This window comes from Colletotrichum jinshuiense, chromosome 6, assembly GCF_051148585.1.
Source record: "Colletotrichum jinshuiense chromosome 6, complete sequence".
In the NCBI taxonomy this organism is placed as follows: Eukaryota; Fungi; Ascomycota; class Sordariomycetes; order Glomerellales; family Glomerellaceae; genus Colletotrichum; species Colletotrichum jinshuiense.
Genome location: NC_139313.1, coordinates 1,703,903 through 1,722,225, shown reverse-complemented (window position 1 = coordinate 1,722,225; position 18,323 = coordinate 1,703,903). Strand labels below are relative to the sequence as shown.

General features: G+C 53.1%; 7 protein-coding genes across 7 annotated transcripts; 3 read left to right on the top strand and 4 right to left on the bottom strand.

Annotated features, from left to right (window-relative positions):
- Positions 1–196: 196 nt before the first annotated feature.
- EsH8_VI_000439 (NPP1 family protein) lies at positions 197–951 on the bottom strand (the record flags this gene model as incomplete). The annotated part of the gene is made up of 2 exons (XM_083271692.1): positions 197–695; positions 755–951. 2 exons carry the CDS (start codon positions 949–951, stop codon positions 197–199), a joined length of 696 nt encoding a protein of 231 aa, XP_083126866.1.
- Positions 952–6,657: 5,706 nt separating this feature from the next.
- EsH8_VI_000438 (uncharacterized protein) lies at positions 6,658–7,893 on the top strand (the record flags this gene model as incomplete). Its single annotated transcript, XM_083271691.1, has 1 exon — positions 6,658–7,893. The coding sequence occupies one exon, from the start codon at positions 6,658–6,660 to the stop codon at positions 7,891–7,893; it is 1,236 nt and encodes a 411-aa protein (XP_083126865.1).
- Positions 7,894–8,141: 248 nt separating this feature from the next.
- Positions 8,142–9,269, bottom strand: EsH8_VI_000437 (uncharacterized protein; the record flags this gene model as incomplete). Its single annotated transcript, XM_083271690.1, has 1 exon — positions 8,142–9,269. One exon carries the CDS (start codon positions 9,267–9,269, stop codon positions 8,142–8,144), a length of 1,128 nt encoding a protein of 375 aa, XP_083126864.1.
- Positions 9,270–10,916: 1,647 nt separating this feature from the next.
- Positions 10,917–11,382, top strand: EsH8_VI_000436 (transmembrane proteins 14C-domain-containing protein; the record flags this gene model as incomplete). Its single annotated transcript, XM_083271689.1, has 3 exons — positions 10,917–10,953; positions 11,022–11,114; positions 11,186–11,382. 3 exons carry the CDS (start codon positions 10,917–10,919, stop codon positions 11,380–11,382), a joined length of 327 nt encoding a protein of 108 aa, XP_083126863.1.
- Positions 11,383–12,281: 899 nt separating this feature from the next.
- On the bottom strand, positions 12,282–13,766 carry EsH8_VI_000435 (glycoside hydrolase family 27 protein; the record flags this gene model as incomplete). The annotated part of the gene is made up of 1 exon (XM_083271688.1): positions 12,282–13,766. One exon carries the CDS (start codon positions 13,764–13,766, stop codon positions 12,282–12,284), a length of 1,485 nt encoding a protein of 494 aa, XP_083126862.1.
- A 942-nt stretch (positions 13,767–14,708) lies between these two features.
- Positions 14,709–15,478, bottom strand: EsH8_VI_000434 (uncharacterized protein; the record flags this gene model as incomplete). The annotated part of the gene is made up of 4 exons (XM_083271687.1): positions 14,709–15,189; positions 15,251–15,265; positions 15,325–15,398; positions 15,458–15,478. 4 exons carry the CDS (start codon positions 15,476–15,478, stop codon positions 14,709–14,711), a joined length of 591 nt encoding a protein of 196 aa, XP_083126861.1.
- A 1,619-nt stretch (positions 15,479–17,097) lies between these two features.
- On the top strand, positions 17,098–18,106 carry EsH8_VI_000433 (cytochrome b5 reductase family protein; the record flags this gene model as incomplete). The annotated part of the gene is made up of 3 exons (XM_083271686.1): positions 17,098–17,359; positions 17,422–17,499; positions 17,559–18,106. The coding sequence occupies 3 exons, from the start codon at positions 17,098–17,100 to the stop codon at positions 18,104–18,106; spliced, it is 888 nt and encodes a 295-aa protein (XP_083126860.1).
- Between the last annotated feature and the right edge of the window lie 217 nt (positions 18,107–18,323).

The following is an 18,323-nucleotide window of genomic DNA, read 5'->3' as shown; positions in this document are numbered from 1 at the left end:
TCGTATATCTTATTTATGTTTAGGTGGTCTCTTGACTCTGAAAAAAAAAAAAAAACATGGAATCTTAATCTTCAACTCATTCAGCGGTGCTCCAGTGAAAAAGTTAAAGCTCCAGTTTTGACTATGAACAAAAAAGAAGTGGCATCTATGCCAAAGTTGGCTGGTTCATCGTGGTGATTTGTGATTAGCCGAAATCTTAGATGAGCGCCTTGTCGAGGTTCTCGACAAAGTTTTCGTCCTTTATGGGCACGTTCGCTGAGCCAAAATCGGCATCGGTCAGAGCGTTCTGGACAGTCGTGCTCATGGCATCCCAGTCAAGGACGGGGTAAGTGCGGCCAACAGTATCGGTGAACTGCAGCTCGTGGTTGAGAAGGGTCTGGGTAAAATATTCCACCTTCAAGCTGTCACCGTCTCTCTTGGGGTCTGTCGTCTTCTTGTAATTGCCGTGTCCCGAAGCAGCTCCGCCTAGAATTGTCGGGTTTGTGACGGAGGGGTTGTTGAGCCAGACCACGACGCTTTCCCAGTCATGCCTGTGCGATCCGGTGGATATACCATCGTTTGGCATGTCCTTGGGGAAGTACCATGTGTACATGATGGCGTACTTTCCATTATGCCATGTTCCTCTCGCATAGGTTTGACCCTTGCTGGTGTCTTTGCAACCTCCACTCGAGCTACCGCTGGGTTTGAGACCACCACTATTTCCAACGTCAGCCAAGTTGAAACATTTTAATCCAGAAAACCGGTTTTGACCTACCTCGTGTCGCCGGCATCGTTGACGGCAGTATATGGTTGACATCCGTGGGCGATGTGAAGGAGCGGGTTGAATCTTGCGATGGCGCTACCAACGGCGTTGTCTTGTACTTTCTGGGGGCTCGGGCTGAGGGAGTCGTGGCTCACTGTTCCACGACGGTCCAGGGTGCTCTCGATGGGTGCACCTAGAGCACCACCCATAAATGCGAGAACCGGGAAGAGAATGTTAGGGAGCATTTTCGAAGCAGTAACCTAGAGCCTTGTCAGCAAACTGCTCTAGATGTTGGCTTGAATTTAGTGTTCCCAGTTTGCACAACACTACAGATGGCAGGCCCGATATAGAAAACTCACATAAAATGATGAATTACTAGTAGAATCAGATATTTGTCACGAAGGCCTGCTTCTTTTGACCGGATTTGCCTCTACACACACAATCGATGGAAGTCACTGACTGAGGAAGGAATGGTTCACACTTCACAACAAGGGCGGGGGACAGGCTCCTTTTTGAGAGCGAAACTACCCCAGACACAAGCCAACACGGTTAGAAGTATCCTTGTGTGGATCACCGCATGACGAACTTGTATTCGAGGAATCAAAAATCCCATGAGAGTCATTGCAGGCACGCGGATTGCGGAAAGCAACTCGGGCCCGAAACCCAACGAGAACAGGGGCTCGGATACGAAGATAGGTTACCTCGTTATCAATTGGGCGGCGTAGTATATTGGTTGCGCCACGAAAAGCCATTGTGTTCCTGAACCAAAGGGTTCAAAAGCTCCCGATGCTAATTTTCCTGTCTGGAATGGCTTCAAAGTCCCACTGTAGAACCTGCGATGTAGCATCTTATTCGCCATCTGTGAGAGGGATTCTCCAGTTCGGGGTGAAGTCAGGTAGCCGAGCCGATAAACTTCATTTAGTCGAGGCCTCCTTTAGTGGGCCTTCGACCCTGTCCGAGTCAGTTCAGGGTGGCATCACACTGCATTCCACGACTGAGAACCCAGCTTTAAGAACCGTTTTCGGGCACCTTGTTCTACTTTGGCCCGCACTTGTTAATCTGTAACCCACTCGTTGCCAAGCGGCTGCTGTGTCCTTGTTTAGGGACACATGGAGATCCGTGTTGTCCGTGCCAAGAAGGGTGAGTCCGCTCAGACATTGTTTTCCTCGCTCTAGTAATCTTGCAAAGGTCTCTTAATTCCAGATTTCATAAAATAAAGTGTTTCTATCAAAACATTATGTTTGGCTAGAGCCCTTCTCAATTATAAGCGGCTAGGTTTTGCTCCTACTCGTTCTTTGCTAGAGAGGCCTCGGAAGGGGTGGCGGCTGCTTTATTAAAGAGGTGAACAATTATCAGCAGGAGGATCGGAGGTGCTTGATGACCAAGGTCAAGGTAATGCTTCTTGTTTGAGCGTGAAAAGGGCGGCCAAGCGAGACGAGTGAGCGTTGTGTCGAGGAGGTGCTGCACGCGACCCTCAATGAAGTTAAATGACGGCAGGCGGAGAGAGACAAATAGGTCTATTTAACGAGCACGTTGGCTTGCTCTGAAAGACCACTCCCAAGTCCGGTTGAATGAGGGAGAAGTTCAGTAATGTTCTTGGAAGGTTGTTCGGATGAGATAGGCGAAGAGAGACGGCGCTTTCGGTAATCCTAATCCGACTTAGGCTCAGAGACCATTGTCAATTGGTAAAAGTAAACATCTTCGCTTGCAAGGATTATATACATCCAGGCACCTCCTCCGTGGTCGCATAGGCTAGCGCGATAAGGGGTCCACTGTTACTTGGGGCACAGTGAATAGCATTGAAAGACTACAGCAAGAACCTTCTCACTCTAACATTTGCGATGCTTGTATTACGACCGAACCACCCTGGCCAACGAGGACCAACACGTTCGGAAGTAGCGTGCCGGATGGTGGTGTCATGGTGGTGGGTAGATTTAGACAGAGGAAACGAATCCATTTTTCCATAAGTATCACCCGGGAAATAATAGCGCCATGTTCTGGGCGGTTCCAGGCCTCATTTCTTGTCCTCTACACTAGACGCTACTGCTGCTTAAGTTAAAACACATCTATATCATCTTTAAGCATAAGAATTTTTTTTTTTTTTTAATCTTTGCATCCTGGACCACAGATTCCTTGCCGAACAGGGTGACCTCGTCACCGCTGCTTCCGCGATATCCTGCGACGATGACCGCTCCAAGGCCCTGCTGTAATGCCCATGAGCAGTGACAGGACTTAAAAAATGGCATAGATCTAGCAGTTATATGTGCATACTGTGTCGGGACAATAGTCTCTGGCGCAAGTAAACCTGCAAAGGTCCCCTAAAGCCGTTTCTAATCCCTCTATGGCGCACCCGAACGGCTTCGTCTCAGCGGTGGATGCGGGAGACCCATACTCGTTACATACGCAAGATCCCGCTGGGCAAAAACCGTGGTTGCATGCAAAGCTACACAGCCCAAGAAAACCATCCGACTTGGATGGACTTTTGGTTCCGCTGTTACAAGTACTGGTGGTGCTTGAGGCCGGCGCAGAAGCGGCGTCGGTTGATGATGGTTTGGCTGTGGAGCTGGAGCTGCCGGAGTTAGAGCCGGACGCTCCAGCCGGCGCGGTGACACAGTATCGATAGCCACGCTTGAGGACGCACGCAAGCGGGTCATTGTCGTCAATTTTGAGAGATGGATTCCAGGATAGAAAGGTGTCAACGTCGACTGCTCCTCATATATCAGCGGCTTGAGCTAAGCATGTGATGTGCACAAGAAAAGAGATGGAGAAGAAACAAGAGTCGCCAGCTACTATATATCTCGGCCCACACTTACGGTCATGGTAATTAGCTATCACGAAGCACGTGTTAAAGCTATCTGAAGTCCTTCTGGTGGTGGGACTCTCCATGTAGGAGTCGTAAGCTACACAGTTTTCCAGGGTACCTGGTGCAAGTGGCAATGATTCGATTGGCGTGGCGGTGGGAGCAGGTGTCACCGTCAAAGATGATGTTGATCCTGAAATGGCAGATGAGGTTCTGCTTCTAGGGGGTACCCAAACAGGCCAATCTATGGTGCCAGTATAAACAGGGTATGATCCGAAGCAGCTCGATGGCGCGCCCTTGCCGAAGCATGGATCGGGTCTTCAATAAGTCAGCAATAAATCTATTTATTAATTGCCCTTGTATTTAAGGATTTGAGAGGATCAAACCGCATATACTTACTGAGCAGTTGATGTCGGGATGGGTGCAACCGAGGTGAGCTGAGCATTCTCTCCGGGAGGACTTCAAACAATCAGTTTTTGATCTTGGCAAGAAATGGAGCTGTCGACATACCTGATACATATCATAGAGTCTGCCAGCTGACGCAGATTTTTGCAATTATCAGCAAGATTAGGATTCCATTTGATAAGGCCATCCTGAGTGAATTTGTCATGATAATCAGCGGCGATGCTGGGGCATGAGTCTCCACGCCGTGCCTTGTAAGTGTTACACTGTGGCGGGATACACAGCTTGGTGCCAGCCTTAGGAAAATTGGTACAATAGGCGGGCAAGGTGTTTGCATACATTAGCCAGAATGTCGACACCTTTTGGGAAATAACCACAGACTCGCAAGTATCTTCAGGCTGGATCGTATATGTAGAGACGCAGGCTACGTTAGGGGTAGATGGCGATGATACTACAGGTGCGGATGTGGTACTGATGGTGTACGGGGGGGGCGATGTTACAGAATAAAACGTGACGCCACACCTGTTGGAGACATAGCAGCGTTAATAGACAGGACTATCAAGTAGATAAGAAAATCATCACTCACGACTTCGTCAACGAAGCATATGATTCTTCAAACTCGTCGTCCCAACCAAATGGAGAGTTCAGCTGAGCCTGCTGGCTCAGAAGATTACAGTCAGAGCAAAGCTCTTCGCGTTTCGGATCCTCCTTGCTGTTATACTCATCCACTAAGGGGGCACAGTACGTCTGAGACTTTCTGCAAGCAAGGTCAGTTGAAAAGTGCTTGGCCAGGCAGGGAAAATGAAGCACAAAAGGATCTTTGATGCAAGTGTAGTTGTAGGTGAACAATAAGTTATCGGTGATGAAGGTTGGGGGGTAGTATTGGCCGTCTTGAAGGATCCAATCGCTAGAGGAGCAGTATCTTCCTTGCGACACCTTGAGATTCTCCAAGTCATTGACACACTCGTCGGTGCAGATGATGGCAAGTTCAGAGTCCGAGGGAAACAACTGGCCTCGGGAGACTGCGTAGATCATCAAATCGCAGGCAATAGACTCATTGAATGTATCACTACATTTGCAGTTGGTTAACTTGAAGTAAAAAGAGATTATTTTCTAGCAGTACCTGCATGTTGGCGATAGACCAGGAGGGGATTCTACCGCCGCGCCCCCGCCACCGCCGCGCCCAGCAAAGATCTGCCCGAATACCGGGCAAGATTGTAAAATTGACAAGATCTGAAGCAATGACATTAGCGACTCCATGTTGCAGACAACAACAAACCTCCTCAATGCTCCACACTCTCCCAAAAAAAAATCTCCTTAGGGCAATTGGTACTGATAAACCCAAAGCTTCAGACACCAGACTTACAAGCAAAATGGCAGTCGTGCCGTCCGCTGTAAACGAAACCATCATAATTGTCAGTTAGATTCGCGAGTACACCGACCCCTATTCTTGAAAACAGAGTGGAAGAAGGTATAGCTTCGAGGGCATGGTCATTATTTCATTTGGCCGTTGCTCGCCTTCCTGACTTTATTCTCACTTCTCCCGCATTTGCCGCCAAGTCAGTGGCAAGTGAGATCCCCACCCTGGCAGGAGCTAAGAATTCGGATCCATTCAATGATGGGTCTGGTGCGGCCCCATGAGCTTGATTCGGTAACATTCATGCAGGAGCGACCAACAAGCGTAAAAGTAAATCCAGCATGGGCTAGTGTAACAATGATATTGTAGAATGAACCAACAAGTTGAAGAGAAGCCAATTTAAACCGTTGGACGAACCAACGAACCCTAGACAGTGAGTGGGTTTCTGAGAAAGCTCAAGCCGAGCATCCGTCAGAGTCTCGCTTCCAACAGTTGCCAAGCAAAACGCTACTGGCTGCGGCAGCCTGAGATGGCATGATCAACGACTTCCGCTGCTCAGTTAGTTATTAAGTCAATGAAGCGGTCTCGCCTGACCCCGCCCAAACTCTAGAAAGGTCATGTGGAGAAATATGGCTGAGCGGAGAAGAATACGGTAACGGTTAGGGGTCCAGGGTCCAAGGTCCACGAGATTGAATCGACTTCCAACGAGATGTGAAGCCATATGAACGAACTTTGGTATTGTAGGAGCAGCGGCGAAGAAGTTGATACTTCCCGCCCTCCTACTGCTTTCTTGGAAATCCCGATAGTTCCTCGAAGTGTCAAGCAACTCCATTCAGAAGAGAAGCCATGGTTACTTTTCATTTTTGTGCGTCCTACTGGGGATATGGGCTCGCCATGCCCAGGCAAAAGCCGCCTTCGCTCATTTTATGGTCAGTGAATTCTATATGAACTTATATTGAACAAACTCTTACTGAGAACAGGTTGGAATTGCCAACAACTAAACCGTTGCAGACTGGCAACATGAAATTTCTCTGGCGCAAGCCGCTCATATTGATGCTTCTTACCAGGTTTCACTCAACAAGAAAGACATCAGCCAGCTTCTTTACCGGGAAGACAAAAATGACATAAGCTTAGTGAAGAGTTGTTGGGCTCTTTCAAGTTGGGCAGGAGCTCACAGTGCCGAGGCCGGCCCGGTTACTGGGCATAGCGGGTCCTGTCACCCCTGATAAATAATGGGCGACGCCCTCTATCTGCACTCCAACACCTTCCAGCTATTTCCCGACATATAAGAAACGACATTTCACTTCATCACTTCTGACTTTATAACCTCTCCGCTTCATCCATCTTGTACCAACTATGGTACTATCACCCGAAACTAGGGCACTGTATGCCAGAGCTATTGAAAATTCGGCTGGACTTACCGCCGCTGAATTGAACCGCGTCTTCGGGCGGCTGCCACCAGAGGAGGAAGACGAGATTTGTCGAGCACGAGTCGGAACCAATCGGCAGGCTGTTATTTCCAAGGCTATTGCAGAGCCTGATACTCTCTCTCGCGCGGAATGCGATATTGTACTGAGAGGCCCTCAATACGATAGTTTGGATCTTTCTGCTGTAAATGCCCAGTTGGATGCATTTATCTACCTATCTCCAGAGGAATTACGGCTGCAGTCTAATGCTTATGCTGAGGTTCGTCGTATAACAGACTGGCAAAACACTGAAGCTTCTGCATACCACAATGCCTATGAACGTTCGGTATCTATCCATAAGCAGAATAGGGCCGAGATGAAGAGAAAAAGGGAGAAAAAGATGGAAGGGCTTCGAGCTGCTGCAGAGCTGCCACGACCAAAATGGATTCAGGATCTCTTAGATGCACAGCTTCCGCGTTGGGGTTTTGTGTGTTTCCGGACGGGGTACATAACAAACAACGACAATGAGGCAGCGCCCAGCCTGGACGACGCAGCCTTGGATCAGCTTCACGGGACACTAGGGAACATAACAAACGACAACGATGAAGCAGCGCCCGTCCCAGACGACGCATCCTGGGACCGGCTTCAGTGGACGTTCAACGATATCGCCAAGATAGTGCTGACTCATTGGTGGAAGCGCGACGGTCACCTGCTTTACAATACTTGCAAGAATGTCTTCATCTCAGACCGAGACCTACAGGGCGCTTCTAATGAGGATCTTCGCGCCTGGTTCCGCGTATTAAAGGATAGAGATGAGATCCCAGAAGGGGTTCGCCGAGACTGCTTCTTGGTCGCTGATACCGGACTCCTAACCTCCGATTACATGGCACGAAAGTACGAGTTTCGAGGTGGAGATTGGGTGCCTTATATCAAGGCCGTTGATGCCGACTTTAACGAAGCTATGGGACCTCTTGAGGGCGGCTTTACGGGTGAAATAACCGTCCCGATGCCCAAGGTGTTCGATTGGCTGCATTACACACTATTCACCAACTGCGAGACTTGGCAGGAGAGACATCAACAGACAACACAGGAGACGTGGCAGCATATCACAACGCCGTATGTTCCATACCCGGGATATACAGGCGAAAGGGATTCATTCATCAAGGCAGGGGTGTACGACCCCTAGAAACATGTAACATCTAGGCTCACCTATCCTTGGGTGCGCCGCTCTGAATTGGCAGCGCCGGGAGAGCTATCGTCCAGGGTTAATACGGAAAAATAGTTTGTTGGATTGTTACCACCATAGAAACAAGAACGTCGGAAATCGTTGATATCGAGTTACCACAAGGGACTGCTTCACGTGTGCGTGAAAAATGGTGATTATTCTTCACCCAAAAGAGATCCCATTCCCTGCTTGTTACTAAACCCGTATGATCAAAATCCAAAGCTCTGTTCATAGGCCTTTGTCTCCTTGCCAATCGGTTGGATTAGGGTGTAGCTGCCAGACTTATTGAACTCCTGCACTCCGTTGAGCAAATAAAGAGGAGTCATTCGTCCGTCGTCGCTGAAGTACAGCTTGGGCCTCTCCCGTCGGTAGTAATCCAACTTTACTCCATCAGTAAATTCGACGGTGGTGTTATAAGCCAATGTCTTGTTGTTGTATGTCCAGGGACCCTCCCATTTGCGGGCAAAGGCATGTCCTCCAACTCGCGGGCCCTTCCTCCCTTCTGCGATATCAATCATGTGGTGAACGAGAATGTGCCAATGACCTCGCTTATCCCTCCACAGGAAGGGATCCTCGCTACGTTCCGTGTTGCGGGGTTCAACCACAAGATCATGTGGAGCGGAAAAATTGTCAGCGTGATAGATGTTGTTCTTCTCGACCGCCAGGAGAATCTCGTGCGTAGGGTTTTTGCGCGACCACAATGGCCACGGTGCCGGGTTTGTGACATTGATGACTTGTGGTATGGGCTCCGTCCATTCCCTTAGATCCGGAGACGAGGAAACCGAAATTGTGTTGTTCCACTTCTGCGATCGGCAGACATCGCCAACCTCAACGTCTTTACCAATGAAGTAGATCAAGAACTTCTCGTCGGCAGGACTCCATATAGTCGTTGGGTTATGGTGGAATGTGCTAAATAGCGTTTGGGCGTAGTTGTACGGGCCTCTTGGTCCCGTGCGAGACTCAGCTCTGATGATGGTGCTGAACGGTCGCCAGCCAGCAAGGCCGCAACCGTGTGCTATTTGTGACGTGATGAGGTGAAACAGCGTCTTGTCCGAACGATCTTGGACGATATGACCACCCCAGGAAGAGTTGCCGGCACCATCTTTGTAGAAATCTGGTCCGGTCGCGTTCGTGTGATTGTACCCAGTCCACCGCTCTACTGGCTGTAGGTCAAGCTCATTGCAGTCAGCAGAGCGCCATCCCGAATCGCAGATGCATGATTTGTTTCGTGAACAGATGCCGTTGAGGCTGCAATCATCATCAGTCTGGCAACCTTGGACCGAGGCAACGAAACCAAGCAGGGGGCTAAAGAGCCATAAAACTCCCGTTAGTCGCATGGTATGGGCGAAAAGTGCACCACAAATTTGGCCAGTGTAGCATTTCCATCTGTTCGGCGATGCGCTCAGAGCGGCACTGAACTATTTATGGTCCAGAGGCTAATTGAAAACGTCTTGGCAATTTCGTCGATCTACGGTGATCATGCCAGTTCGTTGCAAAGTCGACCGAAAACCGTGGGTTTAAAGTTGTCTGTCGCCGGATAAATTCCAATCCTCGAATCTGCTTCAAGACCTCCGCATTACCCCGCGATAGACAGACAAGCGAACACCTATACGAGCCACCCTGCACCATTACAGTAGCATACTTCATACTTCTCTAAAAGACTGAGTTTGTCGCTTAAGACCGCTTGTTTAGCCGGGCCCATAGTTGAATGGCTGTAATTTTCCGTCCAAATGTCTGGGCCATCCAATCAAAACAACACTTTGCAGCTTGCGTTCAGATATATGACGCGGGAAGCAGGATATTTCTCCGGCCACTTGATGCATATTTTACGAATCTGGGAAGTTCATCCTAACTTGATACATTGATCTTGAACTAGGGGCTTGACTAATGGTATTGACTTGGATCAAATGCAACGTATACAAGAGGGCGTATGGCATTGCCTGCCACTACCACATTAACCACTTCAATCGGCAATGTATTGTTGAAACCGGACTTACCAAATATCCCTGATTTTGGCGAAAACTGATATTCTTGATACAGTTGATTTATTTGCTGCATGTAACTTACTGCACTCTGGTAAATCCTGGCTTTCCATTTTGTCCCCAGTGGCAAAGCGTACTCATGAGCCGCACCGCAAGGTCGTGCGTGCGCGGACTTTCTTAATTGATGAATAGGAGTTGAATTAGAATGAATGTTGTGTAATGCGCCGAGTACTGCCTCCTCACGCAGGGCCAGATGTTGTTCGACTTGGAGGGCGCCGCCTGTAGGTGCGGCTCACTGCTGCACATGGGTAACAAGGGCCGGCCCGCGACGGACTGTGCCGCTCCTAGTGCCAGTAAAAGCACGCAGGTTCGCGGAGCAAGAGCCTTCTCAACGTCTTCGGCGCCAGCGGAACCCACAGTCGACATCTGTCTTGCAGCCACGTCGGGTGTTCCTCGCGTGACTGGGGCGGTACTGCTTAGGGTGGAGCTCAGGGCTCGCCGTCTGGGACCTCAAGATTGAGCATCGTGCTAATTAATGCACTCGCAAGTTCGAGGGGAACGAGGAGATCTTCTTTGTTGATAGAGGTAACAGATGCCACTGTACTATCCATAGCCGCGACCTTCTTAGAACGGTTACAGCCAAGGCAGACCTTAACGTTCCTTACGCGGTAGATCCTCAAGTATCGCCATAATACCCTTCTTCAGGCGATCAACAAGCAAAAATACGCTGGCTTAAGCGGTACACGTTGTTGACGATGGAGTGGTCAGATGGGGCATCTCGTGCATTTATTAGGTATTTAATAAGACGTTTTCGCATGTCACAGTGGATACCGTTTGGCGAGCAATCATCTCTCAAGCACGTGGCGGAAAGTCCGGCCCCGCTCGGATTCACTCAGTCCGCTTACCTCAGCAGATCATGACCTCCACCTGAACGCGCCACTCGAGCTCAACTTCGTGTTCATTTCCACGATCACCATTCCACATCTAGTAAACGTGACAGTCATGGCCGAGCACCCAGCATTCACATTGGCAGGCCTGTGTAAGTTCCAATGCTTGGAATCCCTGTTGCGCAATGTCAATGCTTACCTGCACCCTCTCACTCTACAGTGGCCGGCGGCGGCACCTTCGGCTTCTACCGCACGCGTTCCAAGCCGTCTCTCATTGCAGGCCTGACTCTCGGCGCCAGCTTTGCGTATGCAGGTCAGGCTCCCGCCCATACTGCATAGAACCTCATTGCGCTTCCCAGAACCCCCTGCTGACCGAATTCATAGGATATCTCCTGAAGAAGAACAAGGACTACGGCGCCGAGCTCGCATTGGGTAGCAGCGTCGTCCTGCTAGGAGCCGGCGCCCAGAGGTTGATTGCCACGCAAGCCAAGTCACGCCCGGCCATCGGCCTCAGCGTCGCTGGCGCGCTGTCGACATTCTACTACCAGAAGAAGTTCAGGGAATTCCGCTTTGGTGTCTAAGCCTCAGTTTCCCTGCATCCATCTGAGATCTCGCGCACGGGGAAATGTCGAATGGTTTTCTCCATCCTCCCAAGGATATTGAGGAGCCTTGTAACAACAATGAGACTTGTATTTTAACGCATAGCAAAGGCCTTGTATTACGACCGGGTCTAGGTTAGATGTAAGATTCAATGTGCCAGTTTTCCATCATTTTCGGGTAGCAGATCTACAACTCTGAGCGATGGGTTTGCGTCTGGCTCCAGTGCAGTACGTCCCCGAACAGTGCGGCGGTGAACTTCGACGTCATAAAGGAAGTTGATTCGCATCAGCGTGCCGCACTGCTTCAGTTTCGGATCCATGTGCCTGCTGCCGATGGAGAGATCTGAATTCTGCTGGCTGAGAAGCCGACCTGCTTGGCCCAGATCGTCATATTGGGGGCAGGATCCATAGGTCGCACAATCTTGTTGCATGCCTTCCTAAGGCCCTAGATTGCCATCGCCACCGAATTTTGGGGCTTGAGTGAGCCGTCATAGGGGAGCAAGGTATTGGTGGATCCCTGGTGTTCGACCCAGCCATCGGGTGTCAGGTTCTCGAGGACCACCGCAACTGGACGATGCTGGGCTTCCAGAGATGCGCTTGCGGTGGAGTGTTCATCGTCGAAAGAGAGTCCGGGTCATCTGGACTGGCTTCGACCTCTGGTGTGTTTTCATTCGGAGGGTTCACCGTGACGGAGAGGGGAAAGGATAGATTGATTCCTTGAGGCTCGGGATGGTGTCGCGGTTAGGCATGTACACGTGCGAACGCTCATTTTCGCCAAGTATAATGCAAATCATATGTGATAGGACGAGTTTGGCACACGATAACGGACGGCTTCATTGTCTCCAAAACACGCAGGACTACAAGACTTGAAATCAATTTCTCTACGCATAAGTTAGGCGCAAGAATTGGGACTCCCCTTCGCCCAGAATAGCCGATAGACTCCCTCCAGCCGCCACAGTGGTGGAGTTCCCAGACCACACATCCCGCACCAAATACTTTGAGCCCGTCAGACCCAAGTCCTCCAGCGTGATGGACAGATTCTGCGCACCGGCGCCAACGTCGACGAAGCCGCCTCTGCCCAGATTAGGGCCCAGGTTCGTCAACAGCACGTAGGCCTGCCCGATTGTACTGGGGCCAGAAATCCAGGCCTGCAGCTGCACGGCCTGGTTGCTGCCTGTACCGGGATTGCGCGGCTGCATTGGCCACTTGCCGCAGAAATCCGCGGCACGGATGGAATCGCTCGAGGTGAGCAGCTTCCTGCCGAGGTCGTCGAGATTTGTCATGTCCGAGCCCAGGATCAGGTTGGCGGCGGCGCCAATCCAGGTGCTCATGACAGTGACACGCTGGCCGTCGGTGATGCCGGACACGCCGGCCGGGTTTCCAACGAACAGGTTGTCGAAATCCGGGCGGGCGACCATGAGCTTTTTACCGAGAACCAGCTGGTTGATGTACAGGCGGTACTGCTCGATGGTGCCTTGGATCTTCCACATGCCAACAAAGGTACGAGCGCCATGGTTGTTGAGATCTACGGCGATCCTTATGCTGTCGGAGTTGGCTTCCCAGATTCCGAGGTAGGGCTCGTTACGGCAGATATTTGACGAGAGGTCGAGACGGATTTGCCTTCCGTTGTTGACGATGGCTCGGTGGTATGCAATGGCTGCACCGCTGGTGTTTGCAGGTACCGCGTAGTCGCCCACGGAGGACCCGGGGGTGATGTAATCCAGCTTGATCATGTCAACGCCCCAAGATGCCCAGAGGTCGATCATTGTGTTATGGTAGAGCTGAGTGTTTGGGTGGCTGTAGTTGAAGTAGCACAGCCCGTAGTCGTCCGAGACGCCGTTGAAGGTCGTGCCGACTTTAACATTGGTGCCGTAGATGTATTTTTCAGCTGCCTCGCACGGCAAATTCGGCATGTTATAGAGGCCCAGCTTAAGCCCCTTGCCGTGAAGATAGGTGCCCAGCGCCGGTATATCGAACCGAGTGGTGTTGTAGGTAACACGGCCGTATTCGTCCGTGACGGAACTGTACCAGCCGCCGTCGAGACTGCACAGGTCGTAGCCCGCAGCCAGAATGTCGGGATCGGCAAGGACACTGCACTGCTCGATGATGAACGTCTGGTTGGTCAGGGGAGCTATAGCCGATGGGGAGCTGGGCGTTGTCCTCGGGTTGATCTGTATGCCCCAGGAATTCCATCCCTTGGGGGCGGCGTAGAAGCCGTGAGGCGTCTTGCCGGCCTTGACAGGAACCACGGTGCCTCCGGTAGTGTTTGGCGCAACCGGATAGCAGCCGGCAAGGGCACGGTTCTGGAGCGGGAGCTGGGCCGCGGCGGTGCCGACCAGGGTGAGAAGTAGCGAGCTGCACAGCATGGTGGCGATGGAGCTTTTCGGGTGCGTGATGTGCTTCTTAGGAGCTCTTGTGGCCTGGGGATGCTGTTCTGCCAGCCGATGTTATATACCGGTGATGTTCCATATGCCGGGGAGCAACCGTTGAGTGTGTCGAACCCAGTTCGTTCATCAATGGAGCGAAACTGCACCCTTCTACACCTGAAAAAACGCCATTCGACACGTCGTATCCAGCTCGTTCGACAGTGAACCGAAACTTCAGCTGGGCGAATCTAAGATGGCACCCTTGGCCACACCAAACATATCACGTAGTTCGCCCAGTAATGAAACGATGCCCCAGTCTTCCACATCAGATAACCCTCGATTGAACACATAGGGTCCCTCCCGTTCGCCCGATGATGGACCGAAACCTCTGGCCAAATCACCGGCGACGATGGACCGACACTCTTTCCCCATTTTACGTACGCCAATGAGCCGAAAAGCCTCTAGCCAACCCACCGACGCCAATGGACCGAAACCCCAGCTGTATATAACTAGCCGGCATCGAGCTACTTCGTTGCCAAATTCAGATCGGCTCTGCTGCAGCTTCCCCGCATATCGCGTGGTTCTATTGTGTGTACCGACATCTCGTTCCCGGACGAGCCTGTCCCACCCCCGCACCCCCGGAGAAGACCGTCCCACCCCCGGATCAACCCGCCCCCCAACGTCAGAGCAACTTCACGCTGCAAGATTACCACGCTGCGGGCTATTCCGCAACTTGTTGCACCCATCACAGACCGCCGGGATTGTGGGAGCGAGGAAAGGACAAAAGATTCTCCCCAGCCAATGAAAGACGGCATTGGAGTACGTTTCCGACGTAATACTTCCCCGAAAGGCAATGACATACTACTGTAATGAGAGAGGATCGTCCCATTCAGAAATGTTGGATGGGTGGCTCTGGCTCAGCATTACTAAAGTAGACAATATTCAACGAGCAGGATTTACTGTACCGTGGCGGGGGACCTGTTCAGACTTCGCGACCTCGACTTCCCCCTCGGCGCTGTACTGCCTCGTGTAGCTCTCCACGATGCAAGCCTCGGTCCTGTTGCGGATCTCGTCGAGCGCGGGCTGGGCGGTGAGCCAGCTGGCCACGAGCATGCTCTTCATCTGCCAGCTGGAGCCGAACCTGTTCACGGTGTACCACTCCGGGCCCCGGCGCCCGAGCTCCGGCTTCCAGGGGAAATTGGCGATGAGATGGAGGCGCAGGATGGCCGGGTAGTTATCCAGCTGGAGGAGGGCCTCCTTCGTGGCGGTGATGTACCACTTGGTGCTACCGAGCACGAACCCCAGTGAAGACCCGATAATGAACGGCAGCGCGGCGGTGCCCCAGATGCTGCTGCCAATCATGGCGGCCGTGAGGCCGGTGACGGCAGCGGTCGATGTGCCTGCCAGCATGCTACGCAGCATGCTTTCAGTGCGCCATCATGTCAGCAATCGGCCACCCAACCGAAGGGGGATTCACTGCATACAGAAGACCAGGGCCACTGAATGGAGGTTCAGTCAGCGTCATCCCGGATATGCGCAGCGGTGCTACATTACGCACTTGACATTGCCCCACCCGCCCAGAATCCTGAGCAGGTTGAAGTGAGGCTGGGAGTTGGCGTTGAACTCCGTGACCTGTTCACGCCCATCAGTATTCTCGCTCTCCGGGGGTTGCGAGAAGAAGCCGCCCTTACCGCGTATTCCTGCATGGACATTTTGTTGGATTACCGGGGGGTTTGTCTGTCCGGCGAATGAGGTACGAAGCAGGAAACCGATGAAAGGGATTTTTTTTCGTCACCACCCTCGGCTGCTTGCCATCACCCACACAGCATCTCCAAAAGGAGTTAGTCGCTTTCTTAGGTAATCTGCAAGCGGGCACACCCACCGGGATGTGGGGTTGGATCTCGGCTTCGTGTAATCGATGCATGTAGTGTGGATTTGGTTTCTTTTCATCAAGCTGCAAAAAGGCTGGCTTTGGGGGGAGACACCTAAAGATGAGATCGCAGGTACTGATTTATCGCCATTGACCACACGGGGCGCCGCATTCACCGACGCGCCCGGTGCAGATGCCCCACCAGTTCCGGTCAGACGATCGGGCGGGGCCGTCTCTGGCAGCCATGACATCCCGGAGCTGTTGTGGTCGGCGCTGTGAGAAGACTTGCGTGACACCCGCGAGGACTCCGGGATGTGTGATGGCGCATTGAGTTTTAAGGAACTCTGCTTCAAGGGATAGGGGGCAAAAATGGCGACACGCGCCGCAAAGCTTGGCCAGCCGCTGGGGCCAGAATCGGACAAACCCTACGCCATGGACTCGAACTCGTTGACGAGCGAGAAGGTTCTCCGCCGGTTTGGTAATCCGCGGCCGCTCAAGAGGACGGTGTTTTGGAGTGAGGGCCTCTCTGTTTTAACACCTCCGAGAAAGTTCAAGAAAGATAGGACGGCCGTAAGTCCGCAACGGGATTGGATGGCAATGACGTCGGCAGAGTAGCGACAAGCAAGTCATCCGAATTAGCCCACGAAGCTTCCAGCGACTCTAGGAGATCAATTGGGGTACCAGGATCCCTTCGAGCGTTGTAAGCAGGTAAAGCCCTCGATCGTCCAGCAGACGACCTGCTCACTCGTGCGATGCCTTGTCGAAGGCGCCCCCGGCCGCCCCGGCGCGGAAGCAACCCAGCAGATGTGCGGGGTACCGGCAGGCCGACCGCCAAGCAGCTTGGGAAGCTTAAGACAGCGGCAACCGTGGCGCTCTGGTTTCCCGTTTCGTTTGGTTTCAGGCAGCTGTTGGGCTGGATCTCGTCCGGTCTCCCGCGAGATGCAAACTGGAACCATCGAGGCTGACCTCGCGGGAAGGGGGGGGAGGCGGGGAAACGCGCGCATGCGGCGCCGCATTCTCCCGCTGGAATGTCCAGGCGGGGAACGTCACCGAACCCGACTCCCAGGCAAGGTGCACCAACGAGAAAAATAAAGCAGGAAATTCCATTCCCACCAAATCAACTGGAATTTCATGCTGGTGTTTTTTTTTCATTCGGGGTTATGTAAATATATACAACGTCCGTCGTTTGTCGCTGGGGTCGGGTGCCTGCGTCGACCTGATCGGTCCCGGACATTTTGGGGATGGCCGAAATCATCCCGGCTGAGGGACCCCACAGTCGCCTCATCCTCCAAACTGTCTCGGTCCCGGCCCTGTCCGACATAAACGTACCACGCGTCGCCTCAAGCCCAGGGAACGCCCCCTTTTTAAACCCTCCTCGTCGCCCTGAGAAACATCTGTCGAGTTTGCCTCGCATCTAGCACTCCCTCGCACCTGCGGATTTCACTTACACAACGACACAACATGGCATCAGTAGCAGCACGCCGCTTCCGTCCCGCAACGGTCGCGGCCACCATCGCGGCCGGCGGCATCGGCCTGGGGATCCTGTCGCAGATTCTCGTCGGGAGGGCGTCGGCGGAGTCAGGCGCGCCGCCAAAGGTCTTCGGCGCGGGCCCGGCGTTCGTGTCGTTGCCGCTGGAGAGCTCCGAGGACGTGAACCACAACACCAAGCGCCTGCGGTTCAAGCTGCCGCAGAGGGACTCCGTCAGCGGGCTCTCGTTGACTTGTGAGGCTCACCCGTCGAGTGTTTTGTCCTGACGCCGGGCCCGGGAGCTAACATTGAGACAGCCGCCGTCCTGACCATGTCGTGGCCCGAGGGAAGGTGGTTCCCCGTCGCAAGGCCGTACACGCCGATCCAGCCCCTTGGTGAGATGCCCCCCCTCTTCCCAGCCGCAACCCCGGACCCGATGCTAACGCGGCCCCAGACGACGCCGGCTACCTCGAGCTCATGGTGAAAAAGTACCCGGACGGCAAGCAGAGCACGCACCTGCACTCGCTGGCGCCGGGCCAGAAGCTGCTCTTCGCCGCGGCCATCAAGGGCCACCAATGGAAGCCCAATAGCCACGCGCACGTGACGCTCATCGCGGGCGGCGCGGGCATCACGCCCATCTACCAGCTCGCGCAGGGCATCCTGCGCAACCCGCAGGACAAGACGGCCGTGACGCTCGTCTTCGGCGTCAACTCGGACCGGGACGTGCTGCTGAAGCGCGAGTTTGAGCAGTTCGAGAGGGAGTTCCCGGGCCGCTTCCGGGCCGTGTACACGGTCAGCAGCCCGGCGCCGGGGTCGCAGTACCGGAAGGGCTACGTGACGCGGGAGCTCCTCGAGGAGGTCGGCGCGGCGCCGGCGGGGCGCGACACCAAGGTCTTTGTGTGCGGGCCGCCGGCGATGGAGGCGGCGCTCGTGGGGAAGCGGGGCGCGCCGGGGATCCTGCAGCAGCTGGGGTACCGCAAGGACCAGATCCACCAGTTCTAGAGCGCGTTTACGAAATGAACGAGGGACCTTTTGTAGCATTTATTTTTGTACCGGTACGGTATTGGCGTCCTCTAGGGAATTGACCAGGTATGGCCGTTGGGTTGGCGCGGGCACGGCGTGGGGGATCGTTCCGCATCGCGTCTCCACCATCGTGGCCCAACATGGACCGCAGGTTCTGCGCTCCCGTCAACAATTACGAGATGAAACCCGCCTTGCT